The 21,251-nt window shown below is 40.8% G+C and overlaps 2 protein-coding genes across 6 annotated transcripts; both read left to right on the top strand.

Moving 5' to 3' along the window:
• The first annotated feature begins 1,624 nt into the window (after positions 1-1,624).
• igfals (insulin-like growth factor binding protein, acid labile subunit) lies at positions 1,625-3,999 on the top strand. Its single transcript, XM_017707567.1, has 2 exons — positions 1,625-1,711; positions 1,939-3,999. Exon 2 carries the CDS (start codon positions 1,941-1,943, stop codon positions 3,726-3,728), a length of 1,788 nt encoding a protein of 595 aa, XP_017563056.1. The 5' UTR covers positions 1,625-1,711; positions 1,939-1,940; the 3' UTR covers positions 3,729-3,999.
• Positions 4,000-5,197: 1,198 nt separating this feature from the next.
• Positions 5,198-21,207, top strand: LOC108433166. 5 transcript variants are annotated; one of them, XM_017707560.2, is made up of 16 exons: positions 8,251-10,029; positions 10,411-10,524; positions 10,610-10,761; positions 11,304-11,583; positions 11,676-11,758; positions 12,558-12,709; positions 12,834-12,951; positions 15,579-15,710; positions 15,806-15,958; positions 17,391-17,693; positions 18,125-18,163; positions 18,238-18,401; positions 18,512-18,672; positions 19,864-20,081; positions 20,175-20,255; positions 20,411-21,207. In XM_017707560.2, exons 4-10 carry the CDS (start codon positions 11,504-11,506, stop codon positions 17,591-17,593), a joined length of 921 nt encoding a protein of 306 aa, XP_017563049.1. In that variant the 5' UTR covers positions 8,251-10,029; positions 10,411-10,524; positions 10,610-10,761; positions 11,304-11,503; the 3' UTR covers positions 17,594-17,693; positions 18,125-18,163; positions 18,238-18,401; positions 18,512-18,672; positions 19,864-20,081; positions 20,175-20,255; positions 20,411-21,207. The 5 variants fall into 5 exon arrangements, with proteins under 5 accessions (XP_037391388.1, XP_037391386.1, XP_037391387.1 ...); XM_017707559.2 differs by having other exon boundaries at positions 18,125-18,401; XM_037535491.1 differs by lacking the exons at positions 11,676-11,758; positions 12,558-12,709; positions 12,834-12,951; ... (7 more) ...; positions 20,175-20,255; positions 20,411-21,207 and adding exons at positions 5,198-5,804; positions 6,318-6,428; positions 6,516-6,953; ... (2 more) ...; positions 7,608-7,823; positions 7,987-8,235 and having other exon boundaries at positions 8,567-10,029; positions 11,304-11,489.
• Positions 21,208-21,251: the final 44 nt, after the last annotated feature.

Here is a 21,251-nt window from a genome sequence, read left to right as displayed (position 1 = left end):
GAACATAATTAGTCCTCTTTAATCAAACCTCGCAGTTTAGTATGTGAAATGTTACGTTTTTAAATGAGCCCTTGGTCTGAAAAAAATGGGTGACATTTTTGTAAAACTTGTAGAAGCATTGCATGTCATTCTTTGACGCCCTGCGTTTAAAACAAAGCATAGTTTGGCTTTATAATGTAAAACACATTACTAAATAAAACAAAAAACAGAAGAACTGATGGTCAAAAAAAAAGGTACAGATTCATTTGTGTCAAAGTATTCTGATACATATTATGTATTGTGCAAATGTCTTTAAGTATGATGATATGATATTGTTGCCGTGTTGTCTACCCTAAACTCAATTCTCTTTATTTTTATTCAAGCTATTCCCTTTACATGTAATGAACAACAATGTAATTGAATGGAAAAGAAAATGTATAAAAGTACTTTTAATGTTCAAAACTAACGTGAGCTATAATTCTTTAGCCTCATGGTGATAATACTTAATGAATCCATCCTGAAGCATTCGCAGATTTCCTAAAAGTTCCTGAACTCAGCATAGTTGGATGTAAAAGGCTACACTGCCCTCTATTGTTTAGTCTATGATTATGCATCTTAAGAGACATTTAGGTTTTAAATAGTTCTTTATGGGGGGGAAAAAAATCTGCATTACTAATTACAAATCTATTTTTAAATAGCTTCTTCCAGCATTCCAAATATATATGTATACATTGTAGACGTATAGACATGTTGTATAGTATAGCATGTTAGCTCATGTTGTGACAGTTGCATTTACAATATCGCTCATTTAGAACAAATTGATTGGAATACCATGGCTTTCTCTCAATGGTGTTCCAAAGTCCACATGCATCTGCTTTAAATGTGGGCGCCCCTGTCCAAATTTTGCTATCTCTTGGAACATGTCCAGGTGTGTGGATTATTGGAAGTCTGACCACGTCGTCTGTTTGCCTGTCTGTTGTATGTTTGGGGAGTGAGTTAGATTAAGAATGGTATTTGTCCTTCATTGATGTAAGCTGAACTGCAGTCAGATCTGTTATAAAATGGGTCTGTTTAACTTCAAATGTCAGAGAATACACCGGATAAAATCCTCCTTCCCTTAAGGCCCTTTTCCCCTTACTACAAACATAGTTGCAGCTTTTAGACAGGACTCTAGTCTTGCACACACTGCAACTACAGCTTTAGTCCAATTTAATCTAGGAGGTTGAAGACTTTCATTGCAGATATAAATACTAAATACTAATACATACTAAAACTTAGTAAAACTAAGAATAGATGGCACAGAACTGTAAAAATATGAAAGTTAATGTTAACATCTAAAACTGACTTAACTTGATAACATGCATAATGAAGTGAAACTAAAGTGAACACTGTAAATTAATTTATAGAAGTATTCTCTCATGACTGCATGAAAAACCTTAATATTATTAAATAATCATGCTGGATTGAATGAACTCAGGCTGTGGAAATATTAATACAAACAAAATATTAAAGGCTGGATGATAAACGAATGACCTATAATACTTAAACATAACAAAGGCACAGCAGTTTGCATAGCAGCAAGGGCAAGAAGAGGTTAATTTTGTTCCTCTGCTCTGTGGGTCTGGCTTTCTCTGGAGTGAAATAGGGCCAGAGGCAGGCCAGTCTTTTCACATATTCATGTCACCCTTCTAGTGAAAGCCTGCCGGACTGTCTGAAACTACAGAGAGAACAGGTAAAAACCAATGTATGCTATTTTAAATGGAACTAAACTTTTTGCAGATTCACTTTTTTAACTGGTGAACGTTTTAATTTAGACAGGCAGATGTATAAGAAAGCTTTAGAAAATCAGAAAAGGCAGACAAGGTCATGTAAAGACACATTCAAGCCATTAAAATTTGTCGAAAGATCTTTCAGCAGTTGTATCTCATGAAGTGTTACAACTGTTCTTTGCCCTAACAGGGATGCAGTCCTCCACACTGGTATTATTATGGGCACTGGGAACATTGGTGTGGGCAGAGGAAGCAAAGCCTACGGAGGAATCCATTCTCTGCTCAAAGAGCTGCACCTGTCTCAATGATGACTACACCTCAGAGCTCAGCGTCTACTGCAGTTCACGAAACCTGACACAGGCACCTCCCGACATCCCTGTGTCAACACGTTCTTTATGGCTGGACGGAAACCTGTTTACTACCCTGCTAGCAGACTCGTTCAAAAATCTGAGCAATCTGGATTTCTTGAATCTGCAAAGTGGCCAGCTGGTAAGCCTCGACTCCCAGGTATTCAGAGGACTGCACACTCTTGCTCACCTGCACCTGGAGCGAAACAACCTCCGTTGGCTGCCTGCCACCATCTTCCAAAGTACCCCAAACCTCGCTTCCCTCAATCTCCACAACAATCAGTTATCACGTTTAGATGACAAGTTGTTTGCTGGACTCTCACATATGTGGTTATTGAACATAGGATGGAACTCCCTTTCGGTTCTTCCAGAAACTGGATTTCAGGACCTACATGGCTTACGAGAGTTGGTGCTTGCTGGGAATCGCTTGGCTTACCTTCAGACTCAACTGTTCCAGGGTCTTACAGAGCTAAAGGAGCTGGATTTAAGTGGAAACCAGCTGAGAGTTATCAAAGCAAATGTGTTTGTGAAACTTCCAAAGCTGCTGAAGCTTTATCTTGCCCAAAATCAGATTATGACAGTGGCACCTAGAGCATTTGTCAGCATGAAATCCTTGAGGTGGCTAGATCTGAGCAGGAATCGACTTTCTGTTCTCCACGACGAGACTTTCCTTGGCCTACATAGCCTGCATGTACTTCGACTGTCAAACAACTCAATAAACAGTCTAAGGCCAGGTACCTTTCGTGACCTGCAGTATCTCGAAGAACTTGGACTGTGCCACAACCAGATTCGGGTCTTAGGCGAGAGAGTTTTTGAAGGACTGGGCCATTTGGAGGTTCTCAGCTTAGAGCACAACAGGTTACAAGAGGCACGAATGGGTTCCTTCATGGGTCTTAGTCATCTAGCTGTGATTAAGCTCACTGGTAGTTGTTTCCGCACCCTGCCAGACCAGGTTTTTAAAGGCCTGTCAAAGCTCCACAGCATTCATCTCGACAAAGGTTGTTTGACCAAAGTGTCCACCCAAGGTTTTATTGGTCTGACAAGTCTACGTCGACTTTTCCTACAACACAACGACATCTCTGTGGTGGAACGACAGAGTTTTATGGAGCTCCAACGACTGCAACAGCTTGACCTGAGATTCAACAAACTGGCATCCCTCTCCTCGCATACCTTCTATGGCTTAAAGAGTCTTGACTACCTTCTTCTGTCCAACAATCTCCTCCGTCAGCTTCCTTCAGAAGTACTTCTGCCACTGCAGCACCTATCTTGGCTAGACCTCTCTGGAAATAAGCTGGAGGTCCTTCTTAACGCAACACTTTACATGCTGCCACGGCTGCGCTACCTTAACCTGAGGGACAATGCACTAAGCACCCTTCCGTCTTCCATTCCTGATGGCTTAGACCAGCTTTGGCTATCAGGTAACAACTGGCAATGTGACTGCAGTGCTAAACCTTTTAGGGATTTCTGCTTGCAGAAGCCGCTTGTGGTCCCACGGCAGATGGAGACCCTGGCAGAGGGTGAGGAGCCCAACACGCTTATCACAATCTATAATAACATCACATGTACCAGCCCACCCAACACTGCTGGCGTAGACCTGCGAGATGTCAGCAGCGAACACTTTAAGGACTGCTAAGTCTTTTGAGTAGAAGTGTGGTTGAGACAAGTTTTCAAGCTTCTGCAAGCATGGCAAAATACTTGGCAAATACATGGCAAAATACTATAATCAACTGTGAATATTCAAATTTCCTGTCTTTCCAACTGTACTATCTTCTCATGTATTGTATACCTTCTGAAATCAAAAGCTGTGGAACTAACAAATCATGATTTATGTTCATGTGTATTAAGAGCAAGTCTGTTGACTTCAAATAAAAATGACTGTGCTAGACAGTTAACAGCGAGTCTCATTATAGGTCCTACGTGCAATATTTTGTGCCCCGAGCGTCCTTATCACAACACTTGCTTCTCTCTTGCTTAATCATTATCAGCGATAGAGGACACAGCCTATAATAGGCGACTTGTCAGAGTTTTATGTTTACTCAATGCTCTCATTGAAAGTATTCGTCAGACGTGCTAGGGTAAGACTGAGATGTAGGTGCGTGTTCAGAATTAATTATTTTGGGATTAATGCCATGAAAAATGCAAATCTACTTAGGTATTTCATCATATAAAGTCTTTTAGTGAGCAACTGTTCACCCGACATCAGATGTATCTTTCAGAATAAACAGATTGTGTTTGGTTTTGTTCTCTAAATAAATATTAGAGAGAGAGAGAGAGAGAGAGAGAGAGAGAGAGGGAGAGGGAGAGAGAGAGAGAGAGAGAGAGAGAGAGAGAGAGAGAGAACAGCGTACACATGCTGAGCGCTTGACCAAACATAGACCAAATAGGGACACAGAAACAATACCAATCTTTGTATTTTAGTCCAAAGGCATGCAAAATTTTTTTTTTTTTTTGTGGTACATTCATTTTAGGATTAAACATGCAAATGTTACTGCACACTGTTGCTAGTTTAAAGGGGTATTCAACCAACCTTTCAACATTTTTGCATAATTCAGTCATGATATAAATAGTCATTCAGAGTGGTCTGAAGTAAAATGCTCTATTAAACTGTTTAAACCTCCAGTAGTCTACAGGTTACCTACATTGTGCTGAACAGCCAAGCTGCCTTTCAAAGCTCCCTCAGATATGCAATGGTTCTAATGCTGTCTGATGCCTCAGACTTTGTTCTAGGATAGGTTTGAGATAAAGATTTTTTTTTTTTAATCTGGTGATTATGGTGCAGGGCTACGTGCTGGGTGTTTTGAGGCCGAATAGAAAATGTATTTCAGATTTAGCACCATTTCACCATTATCACCACGACACACAAAACCCCAGGGGACACGTGCAGGTTTACTAGTCGTTTTGGATATTAAACTGAATGTCCCTGTTTGTGTTGCAGACGTTGTGACCCCGGTTCCTATCTCCACCACTGCAAAGAAACCCGAGTCATTAAGTCTCTGTACGATTAACCGTTTCACGGCAAACTACTCTGAGCGCCATGGCACACTAACAAGAGCAGACCCCACAAGTAAACACGCCTCTGTCCCTCATACACGCACCCAACCACGGACGGTGCGCGTTTCTCCGCCAGAATGCAACTGCTGTACCATTTAAGGTGGAACGGGAAAATCCACACCAGAATCTTCGTCCTTTCTCTGGCAGTTTATTAGCTAGGTAGCCCTGACTTGGCTGCTTTGAAATTCAGATCGTATCTTCTGTCACATTTTGAGAGAGGTTAGCCTCGGCCACCAGACTGTAACGTCAATCTCGCTGCTGTCCCGTTTAAGGTGGAACGGGAAAGCTCGAGCAAGAAACGGGCGAATGTTTAGCCACCTTTAGGGAGTTTCATTTTTGGTGCCTACGTCAAAAACTCTTATCATTCGACAAGGAAGAAACTGACAGAATTACGTCCAGTATTGTTTGGACAGTGACTGTAAACCTGCTTCACAGACCACTGACCGGCGGTGAGCTGTGTCCGGGCAGAAGCTCCTGTCGCCATGACAACCGCTGAGTGCGGATGGCTTCAAACAAACCTAACCAGCCTTCGCTAGCTGGCTAACTAGCCAGGTGAACCAGTTAGCGGGCCAGACTGCAAACGAAAATGCATAATAGTTCGTTTTTTGACAGGTTAAAATCTCAGATTCCCACAGTTGACTCTGACGTGTCTTCCTCAGTAAGTAAGCGATACGTTGTTTACCGTTGAAGCTTATGAGGTTTAGCCCTGCTAGTGTTAGCCTAAGTAAGCTACCCACATTGTGCTAAACAGCCAAACTTTGAAAAAGATACCCTTCACCAAGTTAAGAGCATAACATGATTTTCTCTCTTTCTATCAAAGCGGTGCAGCACTTTGGTATAACATAGTAGACTCTGAATACGTGTATTTGTTTTCATTATTTTGTCAGAAAACAGGCTTAAAAAGCTCAAACATATATATACATGTGTGCTGTATGCAAAGGGTATAGCTGTAAAGAATGAAAGCTAGGTTATTAGTTAGCTTAGCGTGCATCAATAAGGGAACACTTTTTGTTGTGTTTTTTTTAGAAAGCCATATTATTATCATATCATTAACCATATAAATGGTTCTTTTTGTGTTCGTGGCTCTATATATACCCATTACCTCTACTAAAAAGCTTTCGAAAGAGCAGTTTTTAAGGGTGTATGACTAGCACAGTGTTGTATTCTGCAGTCGGATAATGAAGAGGAGATATCTGTTTATCAGCGACCGTCACTCCTCAAGTTGCCTCAAGGGGCAGAAGTGGACTTGGATTACCTGTCATTAGGGGAACCTGAAATTGAGGTCAGTGTGTGTGTGTGAGAGAGAGATTAAAAAGAGAGAGTTCTTCGTCCTTATCTTAGTCCTAATGTGTTCTCTCTGATGAAACAGGATCTGCTCAAATCAGTTACAGAACCATTCACATATGGGACTGGTGATGACCTCCATGACCAGAAAGATGATGTCACGCCTCTGGTCCCTAGACAGCATAATGGCCACAAGACCATAGTCGCTACAGGGCATGGCTTGGAGATGGACACTATCAACACCCTAGTTGCTACAGGGCATGGCTTGGAGACGGACGCTATCAACACAACTGAAATAGAAAGCCTCTGTGAAAGTGAATCTGTGGACCATTCCAAATCACCTGACGAAGAGCTTAACCTTGTGCGTGAGCAGAAAAACAGTAACTCTGATATGAGCACGGATGAAGGGGAGTTTACAGACCCTGAAAGCGAAAAGTTTCTTCAGACATCCGCAGGAGAAAGCTGCTGTAAACGATCTGTAAAAAAGATGCATACACAGCCGTACCCCGTTTTGTCGCTGAAGGTGAGTTTAATTGTGCTGTACTCATCAGAGTCAGTCTTAAGCTCTAACTCCACAAAATACTGAACACAGCACTGCTTCTCTCAACAGCCTCTGGAGAACTGGGATCTGGATCAGGTTCTTCAGTCTCTAAAACAGCACAGTGGCTATCGCAAAGACACCAGAGAACAAGGGGAACCGCTGCTTTTTCGACCGTTTAAATATACAGGTTTGATATTTGTACTTTTGTCTTTGTGACCTTATCAACTTCCCAGTTTATCGTGTATGAGTTTCCTTGTTCTGATGAACAATGTACAGTTGTGACTGTAAGGGATTAACCATCCATTGGATTACAGATTATTCCAGTGAAAGACCAGAGAGTAATATAATGGATCAGTTGGCTGCTTTCTGCGAGAAGCAGACATCTAAGAAGGTGGACACAAAAATGATCAATTCTTCTGAGGAAATCCATAGTAAATTTCAGCAACCTCATATAAGTAACCTGGCTACCAAAAGGTACTTTTTATACTATGATTAAATAATTTCAAAACTATGTAACGGTACATTTAGATTAACAGTGTTTTTAAGGACAGTATAATCCTGATTACTACATTGTACAATATGGTACTCATTTCAGTATTCATTAATTGAAATGTGTTCTTGTTTGTTCCACAGAAGAACTGATAGATGGACCGTTGATTGTAATGATATTGCAGTAGAACTGCATCAGAAAAATTACAATTCTCCCACTGTGTATATTGATTTGCGCAACCATGATCATCAGACCAAACCAGCAGACACTTGTAACACACCCTCATGTCCTGACCTACTGAAGCAAGGCCTGTCCTCAGAAAGAGTGGGAAACACACAGCCAGAAGCAGCCAGAAGAAATGGGTATGCTCTTCCAGACATATCACACATATATATAAGTCTTTGTAATGTTTCAGAATTCATTTTAGAGAGTGGAAGAAAAGACAAGTCTTTTAAATTTTTTTAAACATATTAGATTTCAGGTTAATTCATGTTGATCTAATGTATTTATAATCTGTGTTTGCAGGATACTTACTGGGAAGAGTGCATTACTTCAAAAAATAAGAGAGTCAAATCAAATCAGCGCAGAGAACTGTGTCCGAAAAACTCCTGAAGATTCTGTTGAGCCTCAAAAAGAAAAGATATTAGGAATAAGGGAAGATCAGCACAGCTGTAAGATACCACCTCTGGATAAAACGTTCTTTCCTACAACTGCCTGTGAAGAGGCTGCAGCACGCCCAGATAAAACACCGACCTCTCACAAGAAGGAAGAGAGGTACAGAGACTTGGCATAGCTTTTGAAAAATATCATTCTTGAAATATGAATAAATAAAATAATGGAATGCAAATAAAATTAGCTACTCTCATTAAACTTGCATGCCTTCGACACAGCATGACTTGGTTTGATCAAAAATACCATGTCCTCCCTTTTAGCAGATGACAAGGCTCAATGGCAACAGTATCTGAATTATCTGTTGACCCTGCTGAGATAACCGATATTCTTTATGATATTGTGAGCAGTTTTTTTGTAGACATTTCTAGAATCAAGGGATTTATTTCATAGCTATGGAGAAAGTTAAATGTGTTTTTTCTTACTGCTTTAACAGGAAGGGTCACATCTTTCCTCAGAACTCTGCCTCCAAACCTCCAAAGTAGCAAGTGCCTGCTCCTGACCGTTACTTTGTCCAGCCCAGGTGTGGTAGCAGGACGAGCGCAGGGAAAGGCACACACGGTGGTGCATTCAACCACAGTCAGATCTCATGTTTACAACTCCCTAATAGCTTGGTTCATGCCCTCGGTATGTGTTATCATTTGATGTAGAATATGACTTTTTCAACTGAGTGTAAATCAGACGAGAAATTATTAGCACACTAGTGGAACACAGACAATAAAACAACAAGCAATGTTTTTTTTATTGTGGATTCGGAAGTCAAAGACCACTGATCATATTTATTCAGTCTAAAGAGCTATCAAGTAATGACTTTCAGAGATTACATACAAGATAATCCACGTAGGAAGAGGAAGAGTTAAGTCAAAAACAAGAGTTTAAAATTAAAAAAAGGTTAAAAGGTTTAGAAAAAACGACACTCCTAACAACCGTGCACCACCAAAACTGTCACCATCAGATAAACTGTACTTAAAGCTGCCATCGTTGAAAGTGAAGATCAAGCTTTAGATCTGAAAAAAATCACAGATGTTTCTGTCCATCCGTCCACTGTGAGAAGACAACCCAGTGCTGTGGGTCAACGATGTGTTGTTGTCAAGAAGCTACCCTTACTGAGAAAAGGAAACATTTGCAAATCAAACAAAGAAGCTGATGGTATTCTGGGAACAGTGGCCACCCTAGATTCACTGTATGTGTTTGGGATTACTTGGACAGTGAGAAGAAGAAAAATGCCTAAGACTGAACTTTGGAGGTATACAAAAACATCACACAGAAAAATAACATTTTCTTTGATAAACTAAGCAAGTCTTCTAAAAACAATAGCATGTGTACTAAAGGAGAATAGGGGACACCCTAGATATTGAAATCTTGATATTTGGCTGTTAAGATTTCTGCATTTATATAATGATTTTTTTTCAATACAGTGTTTTTTTGATTCCTGTGAAAAATGAATAACTTGTATTTGTTAGCCGTTTTGACTGGAAGTTAAATAAAAATGTGGATGTTTGCACAGTACTGTAAATTTGAACATTATTTTATTTGAAAATGTATTAATGAGTGCATGCTTTACTGCATAGAATTGTAAAGTATTATGATCTATTATAAACCTTCAAAATGAGTTCAGTTGAATTGCCACCTTCAGATGCATTTTTATGCCTTTACCACCCTTACCACTACTAGATGGTGTATTTGCCTGGCTAACATGTTTAGTGCTCTTTTGTCATTAATCTGGTTCATGGCAGGCTAAGCCCAATAACTGTAGCACGAAGGACACCATGAGAGAAGCCAGAAATACCGCTCCATTTTGGGTGGCTGGACTGCAGCAGTTCTGCAGAGATGGTGGTTTGGTGCTTTATGTCTCTGCTGTGTCTCCTGAAGAAAGCCAGCCTCTACATAAGGCCTAGGGTGAGACATATATATCCAAACATCTAGCCATTTTTAAGGTGTGTTTAGTGTCATTGTTTATTTTACTTATATAGAAAGGGTGTGAAAAAAGGCTGGGATGTATTCCATCAGCGATTGTCCAGGTTTCTGTCTCAGATGCAATGGTATCATGACTGCCACAGTTTAACCACTTACTAGAACAGCAGGCCCATCCTGCACTTATCTCTTTGCCCTGCACTCAAGACTCTTTGTGAGTCTTGACTGCTTAATTTCCATAAGCCCTGACAAAGAGGTCAGCCAAATGCATGAATGGAGATTTATTCAGATTCATATCAATGTTTTACTCAAAGATATATTTGTCTACTTTTTGTTGTATTGCTCTGACATACTATTTTACTGCAGGCTGTCAAGAAGGCCTTTGGAGTGAGTCCTGGGTTCTATTGGCAGACACTTGAGACCCGAGACCAAAAATGCCAAAGGGCAGAGGCCGTGATTTCTCAGCAGTCTCACACTGAGGTGAGAAGGTAATACAAAAGTAATACAAACACACTTTTTATTTTTCCTTGGATTACTTACAAATATCTTTCTTGGTCTGTGGTAGTCTCTTGGTAGTGATCGCTTTAGGACGTGGACCACTATTTCATGACCCTTTAGCGACACATCATACCCTTCAGCTTCCACAGAGTTCAGGACTGGATGTATGCAGCCTTCAATTCATTTACTTTTCTGAAGAGCTCCTAGCAAATACTGCAGGTAAACAACTAGACACATAACGTTTATGTGTCATTTCTTCAGCTGGTACATGTGCTAGGGTTTAAAAGTTTGCATTCACTTATGTTAATATTTTGTATTATTTTATATACAGTAATAACATAGTGTAGGTATTACAGTATGTATTGGACACTAGACTAGACAATTCAGTATTTCCAGGAATGTACTGTAAATTGTACACTGTAATTATCAACAGTCATTTTTGTCAAGTTCTGCCTCAACATTTGATCACCCTTTTTTCACATATGAGGCATTCTGGATGTTAGATGTTAGATTTTTCAATCATTTTAGAATTTTCCACAGCTCCATTAATCTGTTAAGAGCAGTGTAATAAAATCATTCATACAGTACATGTATCTGCAGCATAATCATGTATTTATTTATTTTTAACACTGTTTCCAAACATTTGAATACTAGTGTATAGTGATAGTTTAAAACTGCCAAAACATTTTATTTACATTTAGAGACATTTATGGCATTAGGAGATTGCAGTGATCTGTAGTGAAATAGCTTCCTTTTGGCAGGGCATGTGACAGGTGGGCATGGATGGGAGTCAACCCATCAGCCAATGCTCACTCTGGCTATCAGTGGAACATACGCCAGCTCCATTTGGCAGGAGACAACTGGGCCCTCAGACCCCTAGTTGGCCTGGAAAACTGACCCAGTATCTGTCAGTGCCCTCTACTGCCATGACCAAAATCAGCCCCTGCTCCTTTATCCATGAATGGCCAGCCGGGTGCACTTGGGTTTGTCTGTGTGGTTTGGTGGGAGGGTGCCAAAAACTGGCCTTATGGTAACAGAACAGTAAGTAGCTCCATAAATCCTAAAGCTCTCAATGTTACTACGGGTCACAAAAGCACTCTGAAATACCTCCTGAACGTGTTTGCTGCCAACAGGAAACAGAGCTGTAGTGACGACAAAGACAGAGCTTTTAACGCTGAAACCTCTTCTGCTGCAGCTCTCTGTGCCACAGTGAAAGGTAGGAAGAGCATTTCTTAATTTTGTCTTTATCACGTCAGATGCAAAAAAGCTGTGGCAATTGCTAGTATTGCTGCATATCTCTACTACAACTATGTATGCATGTATAGCAAAGAAATTGAGTCATGGCCCAGAATATACACTTGCCAGTTTGCTAGATCACAGGAGATCAGCAGTTCCTGAAATACTTAAACCACTCCATTCTTGGTCTGGCACCAGTAACCATGCACAGTCAAAGTCATTTATATCACATTTTCCGTATTCTGATGTTTGAGGTGAATGTAACTTAAGGTCTTGAATGATGTGGGTAAAGAAAGCACTGCTGCCACATATGTAAATAATTGCATGACTGTTCCCAGCATAGTGGCTGGAGAGTGTAAGTGCACTTTGTGAGCACAAGACTGCTCACTGTAGCCATTCTGAGGATAGGCTACAGTCAGTAATCAGCCATATACTACATCTAACAGTGGAATAATTTGGAATTAACAAAGTGCTTTTATATGGAAGATATCATTTATGAGTGTAGGTGGAAGATAGGTGTACCATACCTGATGAATAAGTGTATTCTTTAGTGTATTTTTCAGTGTATTTCCCAATTCTGGTTTCGGAGTACTCCATCTGTGTAGTTAGTCGTAATACCTGCAGTTCAGTTCAGGAAAGGGTTGTTATAAGCTGATGAGTTGAATCAAGCTTAAGACACTATTAAAAAAATGATAAGGACAGGCATCTATGCTTAGGAAACACTGTCATAGACTCTGTCTAAGCCTCTAACTATTCAACTCAACTTCCTCTTTTCCTAGGCGATGTGTTCCTGCTTGTATCTCCAGTGGTTCTGCTGTGCTGTTACAGCTGTATGTGCAAAAAGAGGCTTCCACTTAGTGGGGCTACAGAGAGTACTGATCTCCAGCAAGCGAGCCTCATCTCTGGGCCTCGCCTCAGAGCAGGTAATCAGGTAATCAGGTTTTAGCACCCGCAGTAAACGTCTCATGAATGCTTTGCTCCATGGATCTTAGAGAGAAGGTAGTGACAGTGATGGAGATTGTGTTTGTCATGAACCTCTTTTCTGGTCATGTTAGATATCAGCGTTCTGTCACGCACCTATGGTGTTTCTGGATGGAGAGCTCCACTCTCACTGCCTGGTGCTGCTGCTGAAGAAAGAAAATGCACTGCGCCACTGTGGAAGCCTGTCTACAGGTGCAGCTCTTATTTCTATGCCCAGCATCCTAACGGAAGGCCATGTATTTTGGTTTTGTTCCAAGCTTTGTTAGTAATGCAAAATCATATTTGACAGGAAGTCTGCCTACTAGTGCAGTCCTCACCTTCCACGTTCCTAACGAGAAATCATGTGTAATATTTGGCCAAAAGTATGTGGACCCTCCGAAGTATTGAGTTTGGAAGTTTCCGTCACAGCCATTGCTAACAGTTGTATGAGATCAAGCACACAGTGATGCAATCTCTATAGACAAGCAGTGGCAGTAGAATGGGTTGTACTAAATAGCTCAGTGACTTTAAATATGGCACTGTGATAGGATTTCATTTTTGCCAGAAGTCTTTGTCTTGGTCAATTGGAAAAGCTTTTATTGTGAAACTGAAGTGCAGAAACAAAGTGGTAAACCACGCAAACTCACATAACAGGGCTGCCAAGTGCTGAAGCACTCTGTTGCAATCACTCACTAACCTTTAAACTGCTTCTGAAAGTACCATTAGCACAGAAGCTGTACATCAGGAGCTTCTTGGAATGAAGTTTCATGGCTGAGCACCTGCTCACAAGCCTAAGATGTGTATATATACATCTATGTATATGCGCACTGATGAGTGTCAGCTGGAGTGGTGTAAAGCACGCCACCACTGAACTCTAGAGTAGTGGAAATGTGTTCCTAGGACTGATTAATCATACTTCACTATCTGGCAGTCTGATGGACGAATGTGGGTTTAGCAGATGCCAGGAGAATGCTACCTGTCAGAATGCACAGTGCCAATGGAAAAGTCCAGTGGAAAAGGGATAATGGTCAGGGGTTCTTTTTCAGAGTTTGGTAAAGTGAATGGTAAAGTTAATGCTACAGCATACAAAGACATTTTAGACACTTAAAAGGATTATATGCTTCCAACTTTGTGGCAACAGTTTGTGGAAGGCCCTCTCTTGTTCCAGCACTACTGTGCACCAGCGCACACAGCAAGGTCCATAAACACATAGTTTGATCAGTTTGGTGTAGAGGAACTCCAGAGTCCTGACCTCAACCCCGCTGAACACCAATGGGACAAAACCGAACGTTGATTCCAAGCCAGGCTTTCTCGTCCAGCATCAGTGCCTGACCTTACAAATGATCTTTTGACTAAACGGGCACACATTCCCAGAGATACACTCCAAAATGTTCTGAAAAGACTTCACAGAAAAGTGGAAGCTGTTATAGCTGCAAAGTGGTGGCATGCCGATGGTTTTGCAATGGAATGTCCAATGACCTCGTACAGGTGTGATGGTAAGGTACCCACATACTTTTGCATATATACACCGACCGGCCTCTTCATTTGTTAGGTCCCTTTAAGCCTGTTTCGGACCACCACAAGAGTGCTGGTTGGTGGTTCATTCTCAGCACTGCAGTGACACTGACGTAGTTGTGGCGTGTTAGTGTGTGTTGCACTGGTGTAAGTGAATCAGATACAGCAGTGCTGCTTGAGTCACTAAACACTGTGTCCATTTACTATCCACTTTGTTAAACCTCACCTATCTTGGTGGTCCACCCTGTAGATGTAAAGTCAGAGACAGTAGGTCATCTGCTCCATAGTGTGTTCAGCAGTAACACTGGGGTGTTTAAACACTCCAGCAGCACTGATGTGTCTTACCCAGTGCAATGTACACATAACACGCCACGTCAGTGTCACTGCAGTGCTGAAAATGATCCACCAGCCAAATAATATCGGCTCTGTGGTGGTGCTGTGGGGTTCTGATCATTGAAAAACAGGCTAAAAGGGGGCTAAAAAGTAGGCAGAATAACAGATAGACTGTAGTCTAACTGTAGAACTACAAAATACACCTACATGAAAAGGACCTGACGAAATGGTCAGTGAGTAGAGATACAAGGAGGTGTACGTAACGTAGTGGCCATTCGATTTAGTGTATTTTGTTTTTTTTCTGAACTCTTAATTAATTAACCAATTAACCACTTTTTAGCATTGCATTAATAGATTCAAATGTAATCCTAAGCGTATTTGATTAATTCCTCTAAAATTTTGATTTTATTTATTTTATTCCCAAGCAATATTCATTGTTTAGTTACAATCTACTCAAACGAATCTGGGGCCAAACATGCTGCAGGAGCATATTTCTGCAGAACTTTAGTATAGTAGGGGACGTCTACTATCAAACTACCAAATACCAGAGGACCACTGGCCTTTTGTGCCCTAAGCAAACAGTCTGGCGAAAACGTTTTACATCAGGGGTCTGATTTAGCAGTAGCCACGTTCAACACTGCAGCATATTATAACGTTCTGAAATCTTGTCAAAACGGTCAAGCCTGGTTACAGCTGCTAAGCTGCAAAATGGACAGTCAGTAACTAAGAGTGGAGATTATTGAAAGGTCCTTGTAGAACACACTTTAGTTTTGCTTTCAATTTGATTAATAGCTTAACAAGGAACAATTAAAAAAAATTTTTTTTTTACACATAGTGGCAGTAATGGCCAGAGATATGTATCATTATGCATTTTCAGTGAGTATATGCAAGACTCATCTACTATAGCAGCATTATAACTAAATTACTATAAGCTCTGTCCAGTAAGTAAAAGTTCCACAGTGATTTGAGAGCCTTTTTTCCTTTTTTTGAAGGTCTGACGAATGAGATTGCAGTAAAAGGCTTGGTTGGACTGCTCCATGCCAGACTGGCAAGTGATGTTCGACTAGCTCCAGATCTCTGCTTCCATGCTGTGCCTTACAAAGAGAACCTCCTCAAATTCCTTTGTACACAAATACACTGGCATGAATCTAATTTGTGTACTTTTGTGCATTGAGCGTAACAGCTGATGGAGAACAAATAACATATTTATATGCTGTAGGTGGGCTTACATGGACGTTGCCAGACTTCAGCCACGTGATCCTGTCCAACCACAGTGAGACGGAGCAGATCGTGATTCTCACGCTGACCGGTCACGACATTATGGAGGAGGGCATAAGTCTGCTTCACAAAGTCATTAGAGGAGGTGTAGCAGGTGCACAGAGGCTGATTTAAAAAGTCCTACTACTGATCCTACTACCGAATACAAATTAACCAGCAAGCCTAAAATCAAGGACGCAACCCATCAAAGTATTAGTAGTAATTAGTACATGCATATGAGAGCACACAGCTGATTTCTGTATTAATGCTGCACCCATGGAACTTAGAGCTGATAGGTGGGGCTCAGACATAAGTGTGTATATGAAGTAGACAGCCATTATAAGCTGTATTAAACATACCGTCCATAAGAACATTATGACTGCTAAAAGATGTTCAGAATTATTTTCATTTTGATGAAATGACTGTAATATATGTATTTTGGTTGTGTGTACCTAATTCTTGAAAAGCCATCTGCCATGTTCTTCTCTATAATTTAGTGTGTGAGCTCCTCCCACTTCTCTATGCACTTTCCCTTGGAAAACATTATCAGCCTTATCAGTCGCAGATGTTTGCTTTTGTTATAATACATTTTTGCTATCGTCCTCTGGAAAAGAGGTCCTGAGCACCACTTTTTTCCCCCAGCTTGCATGATTTTTTTCAGTAAACCTATCTACCAGAACGCCTTTATGTCTGCGATTCAAAAATGACATTGATTTTAAACTAATAGCATTGCTTGAACAGTTGTTTAGTTGTTGGTTCCTGGTTAATCATAGAGGTAAACAATTTGGAGAAAATATCTAATTGCTGTTGTAACTGAATTGAATTGTGATGCTTTTCTATAAATTGAGGTCCAGAGCGAGCTCTTTTTTTTCTGCCCATGAAAACCAACATAGACACTTTTTCAGCCTTGAATGCTGAACGTAGCGCTCTAGACTGCCTGTTAGTTGTGGTTGTGTTATCTACACAGCACATTCATGTTTAGATCCAAAAAAAGTAAATCTTGTGATTTGAAAATTGTGGTCTTCCAAATTGAAATTTTGATCAAAACAATGACAATATCAAAACAATGTCAGCCCTAGTTAATTGGTTAATAATTTACATCCCTAGATCCTTCCTAAGTGACCGTGACACCAATCCAAGAGGGACTGCAGAGTTTAGTGTTTTCTCTGAGTGCGTATTAACTATGCTTCGCAGTTTGAATCACTTCCAAAGTGTGGAATCACTTTTCAGAAATGGAGAAAGCTCTATATATGATATAGAGAATTAAATATATAAAAGAAATATCCAGAATACTTCATATTTCAAATGTGGTACTTAAAATATCAGCAAAAAACACAGAGTTTTAAATCTACATTGTAAAAATGATGTAAAATAGTGAACATTATTCATTTGAGATATATACAGACACCTTTTATGTCACTTCAAATGTGTGAAGGTAAACCTGTAGTAGTATTACAGTGCGTATTTGGTTGTTGCTCTGTGCTGTTATTTGACGCTTTTATTTGCTCTTTCGGAGATCACAATGTCCACTGTTCAAATGTACCCAGGAGGAGCGAGGGAGGAGAGATTTGAGCTGCTGGCACTGAAATGGCTGCCCACGCCGTCCCTGAGGCAGGCTCAGGAGCTGAGCCCTTTCGAGGTCGGTGACCGTCTGTGGCAGAGCAGTGTGGCAAGCCTGGCGTCATCCCCAGCCCTGGTCTGTGCCCTTAGGGGGCTGCAGGCATTTGGCACTCTGCAGAGGCTTTTGTGACAAGACTACCCAGGGAACCTGAGTGCACTGATGTCGCCTACCCATGAAATGGCCTACAGACAAGCCACCCTCTTCTTCACTGAGGCAGTGTTGATCCCAGGTGAAGATTCAGCTTCAAAGCTGCCCAGAGCATCAAATATGGACATGTTCATTATCAATGTCCTTCAGGCACTCACATGTGAACCCTTTAAACATCAAAGACCCATATGTGGACCCACATTTTAATTCCTTGCTGTCATAACTGTGTAACTTGTGAAGATCAATAACTGAGTTAATAGCCAGTTGAATAAGAAGTTAATTGAACTGAGAAAACAGAATTTTACATTTCCTCCCCGTCCTTCAGGACAAGGCAAATGATTTTGAAATAATTGCATGTGCCCTTGTTTCTAGATCACAGCAGCTGTACAAGGTTGAAATTTCTCCTACCACTGAGCTATACTGTATGTCTATTATATGCAAAAATCTGTGAAAATGCCATCCGATGAAGCACCTCCTACCCACAATGCGCTGACAATGTCTGTCTAATTTCAGGCTCCAAAAGTCAGTCCTTCTTCAGCTGCATGACAGAGGGTAAGTGATGACTTATTCAGACAAAGAGCATATTTCATGGCTGTCTCTCCGACTCGCACTGCTACATTCTGCAGGCCCACAGCCTCTTCTCACTCTGGCACTCTTCAAACCCGGCGTCTGGAGACACTGCTTGCACAAAATCCTCAGCAAGATCCAGCAGAACAGCTTCACTCTGGTGGGCTTGCGAGTGCTTGTGCTTGACTCAAAGATGGCAGATGTGCTGACCCAAGAGCACCAGGTCATTCTCCTTCTTACTGCTCATTTGAACAACTAGAAGAAAGCATTTCATGAAACTACGCAAAACTATCTTTACAAATAATTTTGTCATGGTCTGTACTTGATTTTCAGGTACTAGGAGTCTGGCCCTGCGCTGGCTTTATGCCTACAGAGAGTGAATGCAGTTAAGAGGCTTTTGGAGCTGCTGGACCCTGAGGACCCTGCTGAAGCATGTGCAGAAGACTTGTGGAGGGCCAGCTATGGCACTGACACAGTGCACAACGGCATCTATGGTGAACTTCGACTGAACTTCAACAGCGAGTACCACGAAACTGTTATTTAGTACTAGGTTACACCTATGAGAGTCTGTATGCATTCTGTTTGAATGCTGTGAACCTCAGAGCTTTTTAGACCCATCAGTCTGTAATCATTTGTGGTCAGTAAATACACCCACTTACAGCATCTCTCACTTGTTTCTGGTTTAAGCCACGCCTACTTTCAGATAGTGATTTTAAAAAAGGCATCAAGAATAAGATTCCTCAGGATTTGGAATCAGAGTCAAGGTTTCGGTATCAAAATATTTTGAACAATACTCAGCCCTAATTACTGCAACTCATGACAAGTTTCATTTACAATCATTTTAATGTTAAAGGAATAATCGTGTTTTCCAACCTGATCTCTGTAGATTGCATCTGTAACGTACCACTGGTTTCCATGGGCAATCATGTAATTTCCCTTATTCCTTTAATTAGAAAGGAACTGAAAAATGTATCTTGGTCAAAACTTTATCTTGGTCAGCTTATAAGCTAAATGAAACTGCTCTGATACCACATAAAGGAAAAGAGGGTAGAAAAATAGAACGCAGTCTCACAAGATGAAAGACAGAACTATTTTAAATAACAATAGACTGAAAAATAAATAAATCAATAAAATAATTCTGTTATTCTGTAAAGCGCTGCATAACCACCAAAGTTGACCACACACACTACTATGCTGGTAACATGGCAAAAATTTTCTTCTGGAGAACTTGTGATCAACCATGCGCCACAGACCCACCAGACAGAGCTAACCTGGCATACAGCATTTGAAATCTCCTGTTTGTTATCTGGAGAGCTCACTTATTGACACATTCCTCACTGTTAGATCATGGTTACTTGGGTTTGCAATGATGTTTATAGTATGATTTCCAAGTAATGACCTTTGTATACTGACTCCACTATCAGAAAGCTGGGCAAGATATAAAGACGATATTCCCAGATGGTCCGTGCTGCTCCGAAACATCAGTCATGAAACATGAGGGCATAGAAGGCTTTTGCATGTGTGAGGTTGAAAAATCTTAATCTAACCAGATTAATGTTACAGTTTCAGGTTGAACATTAATCTGTGATGTTTTTCAGAGACCGGTTGTTTGTTTAATCAGTCGAATGTGAACTTTGTAAAGCTGAACAGGACAGTTATGTTGTTTGTTTGTGTTTCGGTGCCAGTGGGGTGTTCAGTCCGCAGTGCACTTTGCCAGACCACCTGCCTCCTCATGCCCTCCGGTCTGCTCCAGCTGAGCAGACCGCCCCTTCACCTGGACCTCTTGGAGCAACTGCTGAGGACAGGCTGCCACCTGGTGGCCGGGAGGATGTCTACGCTAGACAAGGCTCAAAGGAGACACCTATCTGAATTACTGAGGCCCCCTGCTGGTGGAGCAGTTAATGTGAGTGGACTCCCTCCCCACTTGTTTATATTAAAATGAATCAGCGTGTGAACTGTGTTTATATTTTTCTTGTGATTTTCAATCTTTACCCAGGAAACACTTCTGTCTGAGGGTCCGTGCTCTCGCTCTGCAAATGGACAACGTTGTAACATGCTTTGGCTTGATTCTTGAAAGGTACAATTTTGACTGAGGCAGAAAAAACATTCATCAACCTGCTTGACTGTTAAGCATTACTAAAGATATTAAACTGGTTTTCTTTGTGGGTTTGCAAAGCTTAACGTGCCATTTACACTCAAGACTCTTAACAGATCTGTCTGCCTGCATTCCAGCATTTGTAGAGCTGGACCAGACTTTGAGGAAGTGAGGAAAAGGCTTCTGCACCCCAGCTCAAAAAACGAGGCAAGGAACACAGTCATCACCATCAGACGCCTCACTCGGGATTATATTTCCCACTGAAAGTGTAATGTTTCTTTATACTGCAGGCAGGGAAGTTACTGTGCTACCTGTTTGATGCCTTCACTCCTGACAGCTGACACATCGTAGTGCCACGATAATCTGGATTCCTTCACTGCAGCGTCAGAACATTCAGACACGTTTTTTATATTTATGTATCAATACATCAATTTGATATTTATCTTGCTGCAAAGAGTAAATATGCATTCAGTTAGAGCCCACCCTTCAAAACAGACATTAATTACCCATTTGCTTTGATCAATAATGGCTTCTTGACAAATACACCTCCTTTAAGACTCATAGCAATGAGTTGTCTTCTCACAGTGAAACATCTCTAGATTATTTACAGATCTGAGGCAAGAGTGGAGCTTGATTTTCTCCTCTCTCTCAAAGATGAAAGCTTTAAGCACCAACTCGTTTATCTGATGGTGAGATTTGGTGGTCAACCAGGTCTCGCACAGTTGTTATGAGTCGTATTTTTTTCTGTATCTTTTAATTACTTGAGATCTAGTTTGACTCCTTGTTTATTCAAGTGAATTATCTTGTTAATTAATGCAAAATGTATAAATGTGTGCATAATGGCAGTTTTGAATGGAAATTAAGGCCGGTTTCTGCCTTCTGTACAGTTCTGGATACTTCAGGGTTTATATTAAAACAACTCTGCGTTTCCAAAGCACAAGTCTATTGTGATGTCTTATCACAGAAACTGTTATTTGC

This window comes from Pygocentrus nattereri, chromosome 27, assembly GCF_015220715.1.
Source record: "Pygocentrus nattereri isolate fPygNat1 chromosome 27, fPygNat1.pri, whole genome shotgun sequence".
NCBI classification, from domain to species: Eukaryota; Metazoa; Chordata; class Actinopteri; order Characiformes; family Serrasalmidae; genus Pygocentrus; species Pygocentrus nattereri.
This window is presented reverse-complemented; position numbering and strand designations above follow the sequence as displayed.